The sequence below is a fragment of the Tribolium castaneum genome, chromosome 4, assembly GCF_031307605.1.
Source record: "Tribolium castaneum strain GA2 chromosome 4, icTriCast1.1, whole genome shotgun sequence".
Classification (NCBI taxonomy): Eukaryota; Metazoa; Arthropoda; class Insecta; order Coleoptera; family Tenebrionidae; genus Tribolium; species Tribolium castaneum.
Window position 1 is genome coordinate 9,979,248 of NC_087397.1, and position 20,753 is coordinate 10,000,000.

Genomic DNA, 20,753 nt, shown 5'->3' on the forward strand with positions numbered 1-20,753 from the left:
ATCAATTTTTGTCCTAAATCGCGCACATTTTATATCTCTTATCGCAAAGTGTTATCTCCATTTGTTCTGAGGACACAAGGCTAACTTAATTCTAAGTTCTAAGGTGTAGTACATTCATATTTTATTTTAATTGAAACTTTAAAAAAATATAGAACTTATGAAATTAAAAAAAAATAAAATTTTGTTAGTCTTGAAAATGTTGTCTACCTATCGTTAATTCTTCACCGCTTGAACTTTGATTAAGATTAATAATAACAGTTAAATGATTTAAAAAAAATAATTTTTATTGTTTTACCTTTTAATAAAAATAAAGGTTGGTTTATGTTACATCACTTAATTCAGAAATAAATTGTTTAAATTATTAAATTTAACCTTTAGCGCCATTTAAAAAAACCGTGTTGGCCTTGTATTTTCAGAATAAATGATGATAGAAAATTGAAAAAGATCTCAGATGATAGAATTTAAACACTTTTAACTGTTTTCCAAATTTAAAGGTGCTCTGTTAAACCGTGATGAAAATATTCAGCTGTATTCAAATTTTGTAGCGACCCTGTATCGAAGTTACATAAATCATTAACAAAATTAAAATTTGATACACTTCCAGTTACAAAAAAAAATTGTAAACACCCTTTTTCTACTCCTTAAAATTTTGACGTGAAAAAATGTAACACATGCGCACTTTTATTGCTTATTATAATTCTTGCAAACGAAGTGAAACAAAATTAAAATATTGCAATTTGATTTTTCGTACTTACTTACACGTGGTACCAAAAGGTTTTGGCTTTCTGAAGGATTTAAATAAAACTCATTTTGATTTTATTACACAATCTATTAATCACACCGTAAATAGAATACAAATTAATAACATGTTAATAACGGTTAATTAAACTCTGAAACCACCCCAAGCTGTTTAATATTTAGAAGTGGGTAAATCCTTCTCAAACAAAACTTCAAAATTGACTTCATTTTGGTCCAACTGTTCAATCAGTGACGTTTTTGCGAAAGCATACCCTGGTGGGTAAACCCCACCGCCGGGTGGCATTTTATCAGTCTCAGTGATAACAGTTAAGGCAGCAAGCACCAAGCAGGCACACGTAGCTCCATAACCTGGATTTTTTCCCTTGACTTTAGCCGCAATTGCCTTATTTGGAGGCGTTGCATATTCATCACTTCCCTCAGGAAGCGCTTCCTTCCAACCTTCTCCGTATAAAGTAACGCTGAAACGGCCCCTTTCGAGTTTCTCCTCGCTGGGAGGGTCGCGACTGAAGAAGCCAAAGCTGAACTTCTCTGGATACTTAAATCAAACAAATGTTTTTTTTACATTCATGAAGATGATTGTGTGTCTGTTTTTTTTTGTTAATGGAGTGAATGACAGATACTAAAAATTTTTTGGTCCTTTTCAAAACTATTTTTCCGATTCTTTGGCACAAAATTACCTAAAACATAACACAACACAAAACGAAAGTTAAATATTTATAAAAATTCTTTCAACTTTCAACCTTTATTAATAAAATTCAAAATTGTAAAATAAAAACAACTGCTTTACTTTACTTAACTTTATTTAACTTACTTTTGCTTTTCAATCCTTACAAAAAAATCGCATTTTAGGCCAAGAAAGTCATTAATTTAGACTCTAGCACACACTTCTAGTCTCGCAATATTTTGGTTTATTAAAATACTTATTCTCCAATATTATAATTTTGATTTTACCCTAGAATCGTAGCTTTAAGTCTTAGTTGTTTCTAAGCAACTTATACAATTTAGAATTGACTTCATTTGAAAGATTTCAGGACTGAATTGAAGCTATTTCAGCCAATATCCAGTCTATTGTGATCTTTTTGGCAACTCACTCGTTTCAATTCAGGTTATAAAACGTAGCTTTGGGTAAGAAACTCACTTAATTTAAAAGATTTTGACACAGAGCAGCAGTTTATGACTTTATTTCATCTTTTGAGACAGTTGTGACCGACTTATATCGTTTCTGAGTCCGAAAATAATTAATTTAAAAGATTTTGCGCAAGTCGCCGTTTTGTCTGCCAATGCTGCTATGCCATTTCAGCCAATTCCGGGAAATTTGGCTTATTTTTCAGTAAGAAACTCCCGAGTACTTCAAACTAAGCTTGAAGATGATACCGTAAAGTATCGAAACGTCGTGACGAACGTAATAGTTTTATTTATCGTACGTCCTATAAAATCCTCTTCTTCGTAATTAACCATCAAGGTTTCATTCAAAGACAAGTAAAACAAAATGGAGAATTATTGTTTTGGTCGAAACTACATTAATTCAAAAATTTTAAAAAGATTTAAAACAGATTTAACAGTTCATATACATGTAAATCATAAAGTACATGTGAGACAAAAAAAATAACGTGATAAACGTAATCACTAAAAAATCGTTCTATTCTTAACAAGAATTAATAAGACAAGACTAATAGGTAAAAACCCTCAGTTTTGTCTTGTCAAATAACTAATAAATTTACACAAAAAATGTGGTAAAAATGCGAGTACGAATAAAAAAGCTAAAATAGAAAAAATCAACAAAATAAAATGGAAAAATCATCATTGGTTTTTATTACTTCACAAAAGTACGCAGTTAATACGCACAAAGTAATAGAGATATTGTCATAACAATAATTGTTGATATCCCCAAAATTACGTTTATATGAATTTTTTCTCCTCTCATATTTTAACTAGTTCGTTAAATGTTTGTGAACTTTAAAGGTATTTAGTAAAGAAACTTATTATTTATTAAAAGCTCGTTGCAGTAACCAATACGTTATTAGTTATTATTGATTCTATTCAAAACAACATTTAAACATCATTAGTTTTAGAATGATAAAGAAATACTTTTTATGTAGCGTTTTAATATTAATTACTTAATTAACTGTAATTATAAGAATCTGTAAAAAAAATCTAAAAAATATAAATTATTGAGTAGCATCGCTTATTTGTGTCGGATTATTAATTTTTGAGATACAATAAAAATATTCTTTAAGCACACTTGCCTTCTGTACATCAGCGTTTGCTAATAAATAATATTTTATTATTTCCCTAGTAAGTGATTTTTTTCAGAATCTTTATACAATAAATATTATACATAATAAATATTAATGAATTAATATTAAGTCACTGAAAACTTTTTTTTTCTTACAAATATTTCCAATGATATTCTGAAAGAAACAATGAGGGAATGTAGGACTTTTGGAATACACTGCCAAATATTTGAAAAGTCCGATGGAACTGAAGTCTTTTTTTTCTCTTACTCGTGTAGGACACCAAAAATATTGAATTTGATTAACGAGTGTAACAACAAAAAAACTTGTTGAGCAATGTGATTATTAAGTGAAATGTTTTATAGAAAAAATATTTATATTCTTCGTCTGAAACTGTTTCTTAACAACAGAATGGCTTTTATTATTAGTCTCGACAGAAAATTCTGATTTTCTTATGTTAAAAACACAATTGTTTCGCTCAATTAATATAAAAACAATTATTTCCATACAATTTAAATAATCTTTACCTTAAGCAAAAGGTTACGACCAAACTCAAACCTCGCCAAAATCGAGAAAATCAATCCCAGGATAGACATGGCTACAACACCCATGAAAGATTTAACAGTGAAATAAGTCTCGACTTGAACCGGCCTTTTGGATTCTTTCTCGTAGAAAAGTCGTTGCGAACGTCGAACCACCGACCGATCAGACCCCAAAAATGGAAGCACCCACCCCTCCACCAATTCACTTTTGTGTGGAGTAGTTCTAGAAAAAAAATTGTATAAAACTCCCAACACCCAATCCATCCATACTTCATCTGCAACTTCGGCTTAAAACTCGGCAATCTATTCGGGAATAACTGTGCCCTCAAACCCCTCAATTCATTGGCGTAAGCCAATCCATAAACCGCTGACTCCCAAGTCCCGTAATTAATCGACGGCCCTGGCGTAAACCCCCCTTCCTCCCACACATCCAAAAACGTTGTAACGGAATTCAAAGTCCCGTTAAATTTTCTTTGCAAGAAAACCACCCCTAAGTCGGCCGGAATACTGTCAAAGCCGCAAGCGCTGATTATGTAAACCCCCTTTTCCTGGGCTTGGGAATGGTATTTCAGTTGCATTGCTTCCATGTATTGGGGCTCCCCGCTGACGTCGACATGGTGGGTGCCCTCTTCAACGCACGCCTTGACCACCGGTTCCCCGAAAAAGCGATAGGGCCCGCAACAATTTATGATAATCCGGGCCTTGCGGGCCATCTCACTTAGGGTTTTTTCGTCTTGCACGTTGGCCACGACGATTGGGATTTTCTCAAGGGAAGCCCCTAATTTTTTGTAATACATTTTGCAACGTTTAAGACACACTTTCAGATTTTCAAAAAGCACATACGGCACTCAAAATTTCTGAAGAATACCTCTATTTATTAAAAACTGCCGCGTTAGTTATAGAGATTTTTTTGTTTAGTTGGGCTAACTTAACGGTGGCCTAACCACTTCATGTGCTGAACAATCTGTTTTTTGGGATTTACAAGACCTTTAAAAATGCCAAGCCAAAGGACCTTAAAATAATAATAACAACTACCTTTTCCTAATTGTGTGTCGATTAAATTTTGTCTTCTTTTTCCAATTTATAATACAGGGTGAATTATTTTTGATTTTTTTTTAGATACAAGTATACAAAAATGCATACCCGAATTTTATTGGGTACATTTGATGATCAAAATTGTGACCATATTGTTCTATGCACAATCGAATTACAATTACACATTTTGTTGAAAATTTAATTAGGCACTACTTCAAAATACACCTACGCAGAAAAAAATCGTTAACTTTAAATTATAAAAACACACCATACAAGTACAAGTAAACATTTTACAATTTGTGAAAATGTTTTACAATCTATACGATAAAATCACCTACGATGTTTTTTTTTAGAATTTTAGGTAAATTACAAAGAGGTGTAAAGTGTCTGGGTGCGAATATAATGTCCTAAAAGGGTACACCAATCAAAACAAGAAAAATTGTTAATTTAAGAAGAGTTAGTGACCTATTTTATATTTTACTTTAACTATAGAAAAAAAAATCGATTTTTCATTTTTTCCGATCCTTCTTAATCCATCCCTTTAATTTATCGGCTTTGTTGATCTGACGAATAATCGTTCAAGCCTATTTCGAAAAATTCTAAGCTGGCTTCTAAGCTCTATCATACACTCAATTTCAGAAAAGAAACTTGAATTAGATGCTGAGGCTACGATCAAAACATTTTTGGAAATTCTTGAGGCAAAACTGTGAATTTGAATTAAAAACTAAAAATTTTGTTTTTATTAATCACATGTTCATTTCTTTATATCTACTTAAATCCACTAATATGTAAAGTCGCCAATAAACAGTTGATTTTTTTCTAACAAAACAACTACACCCAGCATTAGAACCGAAGCTGTTTTTAAAAGTTTGAAAGCACATATGGATAATTTTTTTTACCGGTACAACTCCAATCTATGTATAATCTCATAGTTTACAGTTGTACCTGATTTGTATCCATCAGTAAAAAATATTATTCATGTGCTTTTTTTGAATTCTTTTATTTAAGCAGATTCAAAGAAAAGACATGAATGGTTTTTATGCTTCTGCAGATTTTCTTTAAAATGTTGTAATATCCCTAATTTTTTTTGATCAGTACTTGCAGACTTTAGACTTGAATATTGGGTACGTGAAATAAATGTATCAGTAGTTATCACTATTAAGAAATTTTTGAAAAATATATCCGGCGTTTGATATGTCTTTACGGTGATATTACTATGGTAGCGCTCAGCTCCGTTTGCGTGTGCGTCATCTGACATTTCTGTCACTACGTTTACATAGCAGGGGCATAGCTTCGACCATATATCATATAGACTCGCCGTAAAGCGAGTTTGTAGGCAGGTTGTTTGAAGCCAACATGTATGGGTGCGAGGAGTGAGGGGCAAGAGGAAGCTTACTCCTTGTTCAATGGCAGCTCGTAGTCAAGGGGCAAACAATTGAAAAAACATTACAAGTTTCAGAAATAATTTAAGTTTTCGAGTTTCAAAAAAAATGCCTTAGTTAAAATACTTCTAATTCTATCTTATGACATGTCGTCAGAGTTGTAATATTCAAAAATATTCAGTATCAAAGCGGAAAATCAGAATACGTTACGACGCCACTGGTGTGTTTCCAGATTTAGGTTAACACCTGTATTTTCTTACTTACGGATGACATTACCGATGAATACCCCTTGTGAATACTTTCTCCTGTATATTTCGACGCAAGAACCAGATTTTACCCATTCACAAGTAAATTTAAGCCCAAAATTCACAATTTTTCCCTTTAATCACAATCGTGAAGCACGAAGTTTGACGAATATTAACGAAACACTTGGAAATATTTTGAATGGACCAATCAGAGAAGGGGTACCTAAGAGTCAAATTCGCGTACCAAGCCTTATTTCCCCTTGCCCCACCTGCACATGTTGGCTTCAAAACAAATCTCACCTTGCCCAGTCTATATGATATATGGTCGAAGGGGCATAGCGGTCAAAAACTGTCAAATATTTTTTGAGGTTACGAAGTGTTTAAATTATGAGTTGTTACAAAAAATACAGATTCACAAAACAAGAACTAATAAACGCAGAATCAAAAATCTAACGAAACGCAAATCACAAAACACAATAAACGAACAGAAAATACTTGCGATTAACACCGATAACACTTTCGACAACCATGCGACGACGTCTATAATTTACTGTCAATGTCAGTTTGACAAATTCGTGACACTTGACGGTGTTGTCGAAGTGCACATGTAAATTAATGTTCAAGGATACCACCCTTAGATAGCCCTTAGCTGTTTAAATTTGCATTGTTTTTGATAATTTTTTATAGCTTTGTGTTGGTAATGAAAAAATGAAATTGATGACGCACACGCAAATCGAGCTGACCGCCACTATACCACCTATAAATTGAAAAACCGTAATTTTTGTAGCACTAGTAAAGTAAGTACAGCATTCGCCAGCATTTTTGAAGTCTTTTAACTTAAGTTAGCCCACTTTTTTCAAATTAAAAACTAATGTAATTACCCTAGTACTCTGTGAATAAAATACACCATTCGCCAGCATTTTTAAGACCTTTTAGCTAACATAAAAAAGCGGTTGGGCTGTTGTTAAGTTACCCTAACCATTATTTAAAATTAAAAAAATCCGTTATTTTCCTAGCACTTTTTATTTAAAATACAGTGTTCACCAGCATTTTAAACATTGTTCAGCACTTGAAGTACTTCGGCCACCGTTAAGTTAGCCCAACTAAAAAAACACAAAAAACTCTAAAATTAACATAGCATTTTTTTTAGCATTCTTCAGCACATTCCGACCACTTTTGAATGCCGTAAGTGCATTTTGAAAATTTGAAAATGTTTGGACCAACTGAACGCACGTTGAAGACAACTTACCTGTCTCTTTCTCGCACTGGCCTAGAAATTCTTTGAGTTTTTTCTCGGAACGTCCGGCAACACCCCATTTTAGCTGCAGCTTTTTTGAAAATTTTTCAATCAAGGGGAGACAGTGTTTTCCGGTAAAACCGGTCGCTCCGAAGATTATCACGTCCAGGTCTCGGCTCATTCTCGACTGGAAAAGCGTGGAAAATGCTATTTTCGGAGCGTGAAGCAATTTATGCGCTGTTAAAGCACGTAAATATTTAGGACATAAAATAGGTCGAATTGTGAGCCGGATTAAGGGATAGACTAGTTTTGCAGACATAAAAATTGTTATCTTATCTTACCATTGCTTGCAAACGAATGATTTGATTTAAAAAAACAAATAATCGAAAGGTTGGTAAATTTAGAACACGGCACGAATCAATCCAGTTGTGTAATAGTGATACGAAAATAGACGTGTAATGTATACAAGTATCATTGATAAAAAGACATTCCTAAGGTTAAAAATTACTCGCGTTTTTGCACAACCTTCAAGTTGATTTTTACAACTTTATTTCATGACGACGTAGACCTGATAAATATGAATTACGTTTTTCAATAACCCTGTAATTATAGTCAACGTTTATTGCAATCATGAGACAAAAACAATGCATTTTTATGACCTTAACGCTCCACAAATAAAATTACTTTTTTGTTTGTGGAAATCAAATTATGAATGGAATTACACAAAATTTATAGATTAAAAAACCAGTTTGTAAGAAAAAACTTACTCAGTGAAGCGGAAAACAAGTTTTAACACCTTTCAACCAAAATTACGTAGAACATTAATTACAAAAATGCCGGTGACAGATGACAGCTGTCTGATTCTGACAACAATGGCGGTACTAGCCGAACAATCGCCGAAGGCAACCGAAGTTATTTAAGGGGGATTTTTCAAAAATACACTTGGGCTTATTAAATTTTATTTAGTTACCAAACGTGACATTATCAAAAATAGATAATCATAAAATAGATCTAAAAATATTTGTTCCGGGATTTGTTCTGTGCTCAATTGTCAGTTTTGTGTTTCCTTTGATAGCTGCAACAAAATCGGTTATTTTGGCAAAAAGCACACAATGGACCCACTCTATGGCTCTGTACAGTTGTACAATTTGTGTCAATCCGACGAAAACATTGACACTAAACAAGCTCCAATTTTTGGGTATGATAACTAGAGAATACCGTGACCATATAACCCCCGTGGCTGCGAGGGCCGCACTTTGGGGCACACTCAAGGTTTCCGCAGGTCTCGCCAAATCACCAATTCCTGCTATCACCAAACCCTTCAAAAAACATGACCATGACTTGCATTTAACAAAAACACGATTTACTCACCCACTTGAATACTGGGGCCCAAAAAAACACAGTCTTTGGACCTGAAATTACCGTAACTTAACGGTGTTTATGAAAAAATTGTAGATATTTACCCGCAGGGTGTTGCCATAAGGGTTGAAACTTCGCAGGTACGAATTTGTCAAGCGCTGACATCGATTTGTGGTAAAGCTGCGACATTGCGCTGTGCTTTGTGATAAGGTGGTAGAGGGAATTGTGATTCCTTTAGTCTAATTTGGTAATCTAATTCAAATATCACGTCATTGTCAATGTCATTTGTTAACAGGTTATTTAACAAGTCAAGAATGTCAAAGTTTGGGGGAATGTCGGCGCGATTGGCAACCTGCGATTACAAAATAAGGCGCCACAACAGAATTTCAAAAAACAATAAATTTTTAACACGAATTGAAACGTGGGGATTATTTGGTTTTAGTTTTGTGGAGTAATTTATTATAAAGTGTGAATTCTATTGTGGCTTTGTGCGGGATTGACTAATATTTGCGGGCAAAAAGCTGCTCCTTATGAATATGCAAACTGGTTGAGAGTGTGTGAATATTTACACATTTTACATGAGGGTAGTGGAAAATCTCGCTTGTCGGCACCTAACCTACCCGAACAGCTCATTTGCATGTGATTTTAACAATGCCCCGAGCTTAATTTTAATGTGATTAAGCTCCAACAAAACCGCATACGTCAACAATCACTGTCCGCATTTACGTGTTGGACTTTTTGCGTCCCGGGTTTGAAATATTGCACTTCTTCACTTCCCTTCTAAAGCCGAAACTTTTCCAATTTATGGCATCCCTTATAAATCACGAGCGGCGGAGGAAATAATATCATTATTATATTGTCGGTGGATGACAGCAAGTATTCGTTTTTGTTAAATTTATTTATGAGATTATATTTAAGCAAACAACGAGGAGACGCAACATTATTAACTTGCGCGGATTGATCCGCTTTATCCCAATCTACAAACTCCGGGAGAGTCTCCAGGGACTCGATTTCTTGACGCGATCGCTTCCAGTTTTAATTTATTACGAATATTATTTAAAGTAGGGAGCCATTTTTGAAATTGCACCGCAAAACGCTCATTTGTAATGGTAATGATGTAAAAGTTAGTCCCACAAACGCCAGATGCGGAAATTAAACACAATCGTCGATATTTACATTTTTTATTGTATATACATCATCCAACTCTAAATGATTCCCTAAATTTTAACACCTGACTAGTTTAACTCTCATCGTGCACTGCCACAACTTCCAAGGTCGGACTTCCAACCGACTCCGTTTCCGTTGAATTGCTTTCCTCGTTCAAACGTTTCGGCTGAGGTTTCGCATGATTCATATAATCAACAACTAACTCTAAACCAATCAAAGCCCTCAAGTCCTTCACCCTTTTCTGTTTCTCTTCCTCAGTTTCATTATCATTTTCATTCTTCACCAAATTCTGTGCCTCCTCATTCACACTTTTATAAATACTGTTAATGTTATTCATAATGTAACTAGTCCCAATTTTATTCGAGGGTTTCTCAAACCCCATTGACTTAACATCAAACTTTATATTTTTCGTTTCTTGTCCGTTGTAATCCTCCCCATGGCTCAAATTAATCGGTCCGGTTCGGTTTAACCTTGGAGTGGGGACCGAAAACGCTGAAGCATGCCTTGACGGTTTAAAATGATCGGTTTTAACCGAAACTTTCCGGTTTTCGTCTTCTTGAGTAGTTGACGCTTCTTCCCTTTGGTTCTTCCTGTCGTAAATATGCCCCGAAACCCTCAAATCGATGAAAAAATGCAAAGGATCAATTCCATATGGGGCACTTGCTGGGTACAACGGTGGGTACCATATGGGCGGGGGCGGTGGTAGAATCAACCCAGAAGGGTTGCTTTCCTGTGCCAGTGGCGGGTAAATGGGTTCCTGCTCTTGTAAAGTGGTGGTACTAAAACTCTTGGTACTTTTATCGTCATTGTCAAGTGTTGGGAGTTTGGTTGTGAGTTCGAGCGGAGTTTCGCTGGGTTTGTGGTCGGGATAAGGGAAGTTTTGGTCGAGCTTTGGTGAAGTGTCGGGTTTTAGGGTGGACCAGGGGCGTTTGCGGGTTCGTCGGGGTTGGAAGTTTCGGGGTGAAGGGTCGGATTTGGCCTGGACGAAGGAGCGGAGCATTTCGCTGAAGAAGTAAGTGTTGGGGAGTAGGGACATGTTGTAGAGGTATGGAGGGGTTGCGGCCAAAAGGCGGGACACCAGGTCGGTGTTGCGAAATTCCAGGGGGGAGATTCGGGGCTTTGGGGGAGGGGCGAGTTGCTCGTTGATGGAGGACATCTGAAAATAAATAAATCGAAAAAAAATTAATTGCATTTTTTTGTCTCCAGACTGTGAAGTCTCATAAAGGACGAGTTAGGAGATAATCATATATTTTAAAAGTGGGGCTCAAGAGAGTACTAAGAAGTACCGTTTTGTATATTTTTGATATATTTTTGAAAAATCTAAGTTTAAGATATTTTCTTCAAGGAGGTATGCTTGGTTTTCTCTTATCGTAAACAGTTTTTGAGATATTCAGTGACAAGTATTGGATTTTTTAAGTAACTTTTTATTAAATCTAATGATGTTTCAATCTTTTATTTACAGTTAGACCGTGAAAAGAAGTTGTTTTAGAAATAACTATGTTTCGTTTTTGATTAAACATCTCTATATTTTATTGCATTTTCTCTAAAAAACTCGTTGATTCTGCTTAGATTTTAAAATAATTTTGTGACATAGCTGTTTAGCGCACTGTAGTTAAAATAATTTTGTTGGGGTTTTTACATAATTAAGCATCTTCCATCAATATAATATTCAAATTTGGGTATTTTACTGGAATGCCGCGTGTAAAGAGACTTTTAGATTCTAGCAATTTGCTTTTGATTCAAGAATTATTTAACATTAACTCATTAACCAACTCATTAGCCAAAAAAAAAGAAAAAAACAATATTTATTTTTGATTTTTTGAGTTATTCGTTACAAAAATTGTTCAAAATACACGGCTTATATGGGAAAACGTTTTACAACAAGTTAAGTAAACAACTATTATTGTAGATTATTTTTGAGACCTTTTACTTCGTATCACAAGTAGGTACTGTACAATTTATTTAAATAATTTTAATATTTTCTTGTATTTCTCGAGTTACTTCAAGAGAATTTTTTTCAGTTTTTCCTATACGTAAATTTAGCCATTTTTAAAATATTCAGGATTTTTTAAATTTTTGGGATTTGCACCTTTTACTAAAAAAAGCGGTAATTCTGCAATTTTTATTAGAGTTTTAGAAATCGTATTTGGATAATCAAAAAAGAAAGCCCATCTTTCCTTCAATGTGTTCAAAATTGGAAAAAAATTACATTTTCTAAAATCTTAACGTTATTTTTGGTCAACTTTACAAGCTATAAGTAATTTTTTCAAAAGCAATGCCTCAATTTTTATTTTACTAGGTGGAAAAAAATTAATTGTGCAAAGATCTATTGTTTGAATTTCCTATCCCCGATAATTTTCAGATACTTTTGCACAGTTTAACAAAGAAAAAAAATTTATTGAATACACGATAAGTTCTGTTCAAAATTTTGCTTTACTTTCGGTTAAAACAAAATATATTATTTGAATTCAGATTTGAAAAATTTTGATTTCTTATATTTTACTCACGTTTCCATGTCCTATGAGAAAAAAGCTACGGTTTATGAATTTCTCAAAGCCAAATAAAAATTATCGAATTTTATTTAAAAAATTTGAATTATTTTTAGTTATTGTAACAGTTACTTTTCAATTTTCTTGCATTTTCAAAAAAATGCAAGAAGCAAGAAACATATTTGAACAAGATGACGATGGCAAATTGATTGAGTATATGGACAGGTTAAAAATATGTAAATAATGCTATGAATAATATGCTTATAATGTTTACAAAAAGCAAATAACCAATGAGAGCAGAGTATAGATTTGTCTCATAGTTTATCCGGTTTTCGGTGGTGTATTCCGTAGTTTATACCACAGGTTATTCTATCGAGGGTTTATCAGATGATTGAAAAACTGATTTCTTAATTTATTCTGGGGATAAAGTTATCGGAAGTTTACCTGAGGATTGTAAAAGCGGCACTTAGTAAAATAAAAATTGTGACATTTCGTGTGAAAATTTTGAGTTATATGTATGGGTGTTTGAAGTTTTGCAAACTTAATCTTAAAAATTTGGAATTTGCAATTTTTTTTTTAGAAATTTAAAGACACTTTTTCGAATAAGTAACAAAGATCAAAAATTTTTTAAATACGACAAAATTTTCGATTGTTGTAGTCAAATATGGAAATTCAGATAGTTTTAAAAAACTCTGAATATTTCTAAAACGACTAAAAATATTGATAATTTATTTAATAATTCGAGTAATCTTAAAATTAAAACACATAGCTTTCAACCTATTTGAAATACGAAAGTTGATATCGACTTCCAGTATAACCGAAAGTGCAGCCATGTTGAAGGTATTTTCATTAATCAGGACTTCGTAAGGACCTAACGTATTATAATTATATATAAATTTTTAGATGACTATCATTATTACAAGTGCCAATACTTCAAATGTGGGATTTAGTCGGAACGACCTGTATAAAAAAATCACAAAAAAAGGTAATGAGATACATAATTTTTGTTATTAAATTTTATAATAGTCATTCAAAATAATAAGGAGAAAGCAAAGTTATTCTTTGCTGCCCCGTGTAATTAGTTAATTACCAATTAAAGTAGTCGTCAAAAATTATTATTAACGCACATATATTCGAAATGTTGTTCTGTTTGGGAGTTTTTGTGCGAATTTGTGAAAAGCTCGATTTCATTAGCCTACATTTGTTGAACAATAGGGTCGCGTTTCCGACGCGGAGTCCAGAGTTCACGGAAGTAGTGGCGGTGGCAAGGCGATAGGAGTCCATCGGGATGTGGTGTGCCGTTGATTACAATAGCTGAGACGAGTATTGTGCATGTCGGGAGCGGTCTCAGACAATGGCGTTGGAAACAATCACCAACAGCATCGCCATAGCAATGCACCACCTCCCTTCGTTATCGCAAACTTCGCCTATGGCTGGAGCTTTTTTCATTTAACAATTTACGAATCAAGAGTCAATTTCACCCAAGTTTTAAACTTTTTTCATGAATGCAGATGGAAGGAATTTGAAACTGATTTTTTTTTGCCCACTTATTTATTCCCTCCGCTTCTCTTTTTTGCGAAAATAATTAGCGCGAGATAACTAATTACAAATTTGATTCAAGCGATAAATTTAAAAATTCCGAAATGAGGGATAATAAATGGTTCTTATCGCTATTAATCAGTGTCTTTCACATACCGCTCACTAATAAGACATTGGGATCGAGTGTATTGTCTAAGATAATCATCGTCGTCTAGATCGAGCAATTCTCTTAATCCCAACCCCTTGTAAAATGACGCCAAGACCGTATTAAATCTGAATTAATTGCTTCCTAATCCCTCCGATTCTCTCGCACTAATAACTCAATCAGCAAATTAAAAAAAATCAAGAACGCCAATGATCCTCAACCTAAATTTCAATTAAAAAAATATAGTCCAGACAATAGACGCTCTTAACCCTTTAAAAATGCATCAACCAGATTTGTTTCAAACTATCAAAATTTGCAGAAAATTTTTATTTAATTTTTTTTTTTAATTTAATTTAATTTTTCATTTAAAGCGACAGTTTAAAGAAACGATACTATTATAGAGGATGTCTTAGCGAGCTGGTAACGTCAATTATTGACCACTAAATGTTAACACTATATAAATTCGTACAGTACTTATAAAAATAATAATTTATTTATCTTATAAAAATTTACAATAACTTATATACGCACAGTCACGATTAAAAAGAATGACACCCCTACCATCCGGGCTAGATTTCAAAAGTCCGATTAAAATCTTTAAGGAAATAAATTTCAACAAACAGATTATTTTACAAACTGTCCAGCTAGTTTACACAATATCCAGCTAGTTTATAAGAAAGCCAAACGTACACATTAACCGAATCACATCGAAATAATTTGTGGCTGCGGTTTTAGAGGTGTCATTTTTTTTTATTGTGACTATACCCATACATAAAACAATTACAATCATCAGTTCAGATATGTAAACATTGGGACGTCACATAAGCAGCAATAAACTCATCATAACTGTAAAAGGCTTGTTTTGTGAAAAAAATTTTCACCGTTTTTTTAAGTCTCCTGTCGGAAATGCAGCTACGGAATCGGGTAATTTTAATAAAGAAATACGGGCCGTAGTGACTTATATAGTCTCTGCTTCTATTAATAATCTACTAAATTCAGTAATAATTTTTTTACCAAAACTGGTGTTATGGTCATGTAAACTCTTTACTAGCCCATATTTATGCTCATTTCTTTTAGTATAAAGAAGACAAAGATTACAAACTAGGAATTGTTAAAATATTGAATTCTATAAATTTTGATCTTACTTTTTAAGGCACTTTTCTAATTATTTTTAAAGCTACTTGTTGTAAACGCAAAATTTGACTAGCAGAAGTAGCATGTCCCCAGCATAATATAGCACATGATATTATTAAAGAATGAAAGCAGTTTTTAAAACTTGTTGAAGAACACTTTATTCTAAGTATTGTAACAAAAAAATATTTTTGGACATTTTATGCGATAGCTGCTTAACATGACATGACATGACAACATGAGATTAGGGTCTATTAACACGCCTAAGAATTTTATTGTTTTTGGGTTTTTAAAATTTATATTACGTAGAGAAAATTTTTTTTGTTTTTGGTTCGTTTAAACATAAGTCCATATTTGCAAAACACACTCGAGCTTTTTCATGTGTTTGGCATAATTCTTGCTTAAGAACCTCAAGATTGTTTAGAGAAAGTGCTGTTGTCAGCAAATAATGTTATGTTTATCTCTGGAAAATTTTTATTAACACTGTTGATATACGTAACAAAAAGAACTGGCCCTAATACAGAACCTTGTGGTACTTCTCTTCTTTATACTTTTGCATACTTTATAGTACCGATCATTTAAGTAGTTTAACAATGTTAAATAGATGTTAGATAGACGCAGTCGAAAGTTTTTTGTAAGTGGCAAAATATTGATTTTTTGTTCAAAATCTTCAATTTAATTAAAATTATTTATTTCTTCTTTAAGTTTCAGTTTCAAAGATTTTTGAAAACGTGGGCCAAATAAAAATTGGGCAAAAATTGTTTAAGATGTATTAAGCCTCTTTTATGTAACGGTATTATTTTAGCAACGTTAAAAGCAGTTAGTTTTTAGGGGGAAATTATCAAGAACTTACTTTAATTTTATATTCGTAGTTTTGTTACAATTAACAACATTCCAGTAAGATTTAGATAAATTATTGTGACTTGAGATCTAACTTGTGTATATTTTCTTTTTGTGCTAGTAATTATTGCTTTTCTATAATTTTGTCGCATAGTTTTAACATATTTTTTTAACTGTAAGTCCGAGGACTGTTTTTCAAAATCCACAAAAAAATAAAGCAAAGCTTTCATTTTTTTAATTGCGATGTAAACCATTTAAATTTAACATTTCTGTTAATCAGTGTTTTGCTTTTCAAAGGGAAAATAGATTGTAAACAAAAAATTTCTAGAAATTTGTTAAATTTTTCCCCCACACATATTTTTTGAGTCAATAAAGTGCCAATTGGCAACTGCACCAAGATTGATTTTAATTAGGGATATGACTACTTCTTTATGACCTGATAACTTTGGATCTGAAGTTATCATTAAAATTTTATCATTAAAATTTTATCGAAGCATTTGTTATTTCTTGTATTCACTTTGATATGAGCATTAAATACAAAAAATCCAAAATACTGGATTAAATTTTTGAACGATATTTCGTATGTACTATTCGAATTAAAAGTATATTAAAGTCAAAACAAACAACAAACACACAAAATAAAACAAACTGATGTGTTTTCTTAAATGCATATTTTATACTCGTATTATTGGATGTAACTTTTGATAGTCATTTTTTTTAGTTTTAGAAATAAGTTTATTTTTTAGCGAAAACTCACTTCTGAATTTATTAAAAAGTTTGATGTTGATAAAGTTGTTAAAAATGACAAGGTTTTTTTTAACCATTGCTTTAAAATAGCCTATGTGTTATTATAAGTAATCGGAAACTCCAAAACCAATAAGGTTTTTTTGCGTTCTTGAAGAATCCTTCAAGTGAGAAAAATACCAAGTAGAATTGAAAAAAAATAAAAAAGTGATTTTAAAATAGTGACGGTTGGCATCGCTGTATTAAAATCGCTAAAACTCCAGCGACCGTAATAAGCTGTCGCACCCTGAAGTAATAAATAAGTTTGCGAGGAGTATCGGGGTTCCAGGTGTTTGAATAAAGCCATTGACGAGGGAATTGTCTTTGTAAAGATATTTCCAAAGTCTCGTGGATCGCAATTTAAGCGGGCTAATGTTAAGCTGCTTATCGCCGTTATATTTTCAGTGAGCGGTTCCTTAACAATTAAATGGTCGCTTATCCGCAGCTTTGAGGATCCGCACGTTAATACGTTGGCATGCACTAAACGCTCATCAAACTTAATAATCTTTTGTGGGCAAAGCTTTTGTATGATTCGGGCGCATTGCTAGCAGATTTAGCGACATCCGGGACGTTTCCAGGACGCTTGCATTGTGCTACTCTCTTAGACTGGAAGAGCTTAGTGTAATTGCAAAGAAATATTTGGGAGACGAGATTGGAATGATTCACGCCGAATTTTTAAACGCACACAAAGGAAACTTTCGAATATTCAAGCCAGAATTAGTTTTCAAATATTCAAAATTGTAATTAAAGTGCACGAAAAAAGCACGCTATAAAATATCATGTTTTAGTTTTATTTGTGGGATTGAATGCAGGCACGAAATTAACTGAAACTGAACCATTCGAATGTTTCGATTTACTATATGTAACGTAAAAGCGAAACAAAGGCCCTTTGATTGGACCAAAGCAAAATAAAAAGTTAATTCCTAACATACTTTTCATTTGGTTTATTTAAAAATGGTGGATGCGCCGGGTCATTAAATGAATTTGCGCTCTTAGTGGCATATTTGTCGAATTAATTAAATTAGAATCGGGTTATTGTTTACCCCATCTCGAAGACGCTCGTTCTCAAGACAAAGATTCCGACAATATGGAGACGCACATTAATTAAACATTGTTAGATTGTAATTAGTCTGACTGATGATTGTTTGCTCGGTTGCACAGCATGAGTGTGGAAACTTTGCTTAGAGTTGTCTCCTCCAGCCCCTTGAATAAGACAAATTATCAGGACAAGTTTGGAAAGCAATAAAAAATCCGGTTAACGATTCGTAAGATGCGCTACGTTTTTAATTTAATACAGTTGCTCATTAAAAGTTGGTCTTATTGCGCGGCGAAGTTTGTGTGTGTTGCGGCAGTCGTAAAACCAGCTAATAAACTTTGTTTCCATCAAGAATTTATTTGCATTCGACGGTTCCATTTTATTAAAGCATTATAAAGTTTAGTCAGCGCGGGTTGATGCTGAAAGACAATCTGTCAAATTAAAGTTGGTCGCGTCAATAACAGAGAGAAATCGGAGAAGCGACAAGGAAGTTGGCATGGCTCAATTCACGATGCAAATTGGGGAACATCTCCCCTAAATGATTTTAAAGTGAGCTGAGAGATTTAAAAGGATTTTATTAGAACGCTGCTGAGATCTGAGTGTGTTTTCTTGTACGGACGACTGCTGCCTGAGACGCTGTCTATTTTTATGCCGTTTTTACGTAGGGCCTGCCTCACCTGCAGCGCGAAAATTACCAATTTTGGAAAACATTCTAGTCCACTTAACGTAACAGTAAAAGGGTAATATTTTTTATTTTTTAGAAGTTTTTTCAATTTACTTTCTTCCAAATGTATGTTAATCAAAATTTTGTTTATCTAAATTTAAATAATTTTTGTACATCTGAATTTGCATTGCTAGTGAAACTAACTAACTAAAGGCTTTGGATAATTTACCGACTTAAAATACTCAATTGCGATTATTTTACCTGGAGGCCATTTACTACCATCTTGTTGGAATTTTAAACACCAAGAAGTTAACATATCGAAGAAATATAGAAACTTTATACAATAATTAAAACTTAGTAACTAGAGACCGTATCTTAGTAAACTTTGCTTAACCGCAAAGTTTATGGGCTTTTCTTGAAATTTGAAATAAATTTGTTTTGTTAAAAAGGTAAATATTTAACATCCTTTTTATTTTTCGTAAATTTAATAATTAGTTTTATATTCTAATTTAAAATAGGATTACTTTCCAATTTTTTGTTGATATTTAGTTTAAAAAAAATACATCTGTTTTTTTAATTTAATAGTTTTTTGGTTTTACATTTAATTTTTTTTGTGTTTTAGACTTCATTTAATACATCTTTCAGTTTTTCAGTGGTTTTACATTGTTATAAATTCAGTTTTACAATTTTTTTATTATTCTTACTTTGCATTTTCATAGTGTTTAGATTTATTATAACCTGTTTAGATTTACATAATTTTTATCTCAATTTTTTTAGTATTTATTTGTTTCAGCTTTATAGTTTCCCAGTGTTAACGTTATCGTTATAGTTATCGTAACCAAGAAAATGAACTAAAAAATTTTTACAGGAAAATGAACTGATTTTACTACAGCAAATTTCGAACAATATTTAGGTTTAACAATTAACTTATTTCTTCAGAAATTTTCTTTGTGCAGTAAAGAAACTTAAATTTTTTCCAAAACGTATTTCGTTTTGTTTGTTTTTGTGATGGAATTTATTGCATTAAATATTATTTTCATTTTTTTTACAGTAGGAATTAATAAAAGATGTATCCTAAATTACCAGATTTTAATACCTAATGTGTTTTTTTTAACCTTTTTGGATACCTAAATAAAGTTTTTACTCATAACCATTTTACGTAGGTGGAATAAAACAAATAATAATTAATTCCTAACTTATTATTTTCGATCTTACCTACCACTGTTGACACTATATCATTCAGGGCCGTGTTGGGGCTGTGGAAATATTTACGCTAATCTTACAAAACGCCTTTAGCTGAACTTTTCTAGGTATTAATTTAACACATTTTTTTTGGCATTTTATATTGAGATACAAAGACAATGGCATCGTTAAATCGTAAATTAACATAAAAAAATCTACTAGTTTTAAGTGTTTTGAATGCTAGAAAGTAATTAACAAAAAAATATTTTAATGTTGGTTCAGTGGCTGCATTTAGAATTGTAATTTGGAATTACAAAATATTAAATAATTTAGAAACATAACAGCTTTGAAGTATTATGCTGATGGTTTTCTTCACATTCTGATTTTTAACTATGATTTAGTAACAATAATTACACAAAATTAAAAAAAAAGAATAATCAATCCATTTCATTCTTTTTTATAACTTCTTGGTATTTCTCTTACTTCTTTTAATTTTTATACACTGCACAATGAACACCAGGTAAACAAAGCAATTTTCGAAAAAAAAAAATTCTATAATAATTTTCTCAAAAAATATATTTTGTGCTTTTGAATTTATCAAAGATTTTTAGATGATAATCTAAATAAATAAAAAAAATAAAAAATAAAAAAATCCTATCATAACTTAAGATGAGCACTCTTTTTCTTAAGTTAATACATCTAGAAATTGTACGATACACATTGGAACTAGAATCTTTACTTATAAATTAGTATCGTTACAATAATTGTGTGATTTTTATTAAATATTACTTTACTAACTATTGAAAGTTATTAAAGTTTTTTTTGTATTATTTTTATTCAGCTCTTATTCATTGATCATTTGAGGCAAATTTACATGAATCTGCATCAGCAAAAGCAAGAAAAGTGTAATTTTTTTTTATTATTATTTGTTTAATACCACAGCTTTGGGAAAGCCTATTTAGTCTTTTGATTGTTTTTTTTGTT

The 20,753-nt window shown here is 32.3% G+C and overlaps 3 protein-coding genes and 1 long non-coding RNA gene across 6 annotated transcripts in view; 1 reads left to right on the forward strand and 3 right to left on the reverse strand.

Annotated features, from left to right (window-relative positions):
• Positions 1–808: 808 nt before the first annotated feature.
• LOC658770 (saccharopine dehydrogenase-like) lies at positions 809–8,268 on the reverse strand. Of its 2 annotated transcripts, none has more exon segments than NM_001160309.1 (5): positions 809–1,294; positions 3,521–3,758; positions 3,806–4,313; positions 7,447–7,621; positions 8,202–8,268. In NM_001160309.1, coding segments are annotated over 4 exon segments (1,299 nt in total). In that variant the 5' UTR covers positions 7,616–7,621; positions 8,202–8,268; the 3' UTR covers positions 809–910.
• On the forward strand, positions 7,177–7,918 carry LOC135265855 (uncharacterized). Its single transcript, XR_010333700.1, has 2 exons — positions 7,177–7,290; positions 7,348–7,918. It is a non-coding gene; the product is annotated as an uncharacterized LOC135265855 (long non-coding RNA).
• Positions 8,269–8,376: 108 nt separating the features above from the next.
• Positions 8,377–9,108, reverse strand: LOC658705 (mitochondrial pyruvate carrier 2). Its single transcript, XM_965068.5, has 4 exons — positions 8,898–9,108; positions 8,806–8,846; positions 8,557–8,753; positions 8,377–8,509 (listed from the first exon to the last, which is right to left on the reverse strand). Exons 1-4 carry the CDS (start codon positions 8,980–8,982, stop codon positions 8,479–8,481), a joined length of 354 nt encoding a protein of 117 aa, XP_970161.2. The 5' UTR covers positions 8,983–9,108; the 3' UTR covers positions 8,377–8,478.
• An 850-nt stretch (positions 9,109–9,958) lies between these two features.
• Positions 9,959–20,753, reverse strand: part of LOC658643 (uncharacterized protein) — a 12,937-nt gene continuing 2,142 nt past the window's right edge. The window contains exons 1-2 of one of the 2 annotated variants that reach the window (XM_064356155.1): positions 17,931–18,155; positions 9,959–11,116 (exon numbers count right to left, since the gene is read on the reverse strand). In XM_064356155.1, the coding sequence (XP_064212225.1) occupies positions 10,034–11,116 (1,083 nt within the window). In that variant the 5' untranslated portion in view covers positions 17,931–18,155 and the 3' untranslated portion in view covers positions 9,959–10,033. Of the gene's footprint in view, positions 11,117–17,930; positions 18,156–20,753 lie in introns of those variants that run through there. The other variant, XM_965008.4, reaches the window with a different exon arrangement.

Excerpts from the sequence above, each read along its gene's own strand:
- LOC658770 (XM_064356000.1), bottom strand. Across the intron at positions 4,314-7,446 it reads CCAGTGCGAGAAAGAGACAG|GGGCTTCCCTTGAGAAAATC; the intron begins GTAAGTTGTCTT and ends ACAAAAAATTAG. Across the intron at positions 1,295-3,520 it reads GTCGTAACCTTTTGCTTAAG|TATCCAGAGAAGTTCAGCTT; the intron begins GTAAAGATTATT and ends GTTTGATTTAAG.
- LOC658705 (XM_965068.5), bottom strand. The coding sequence starts at position 8,982 with ATGTCGCAGCTTTACCACAAATCGATGTCAGCGCTTGACAAATTCGTA. Across the intron at positions 8,847-8,897 it reads CTTATGGCAACACCCTGCGG|GTCCAAAGACTGTGTTTTTT; the intron begins GTAAATATCTAC and ends CGGTAATTTCAG. Across the intron at positions 8,510-8,556 it reads CAACTGTACAGAGCCATAGA|CTATCAAAGGAAACACAAAA; the intron begins GTGGGTCCATTG and ends ATTTTGTTGCAG.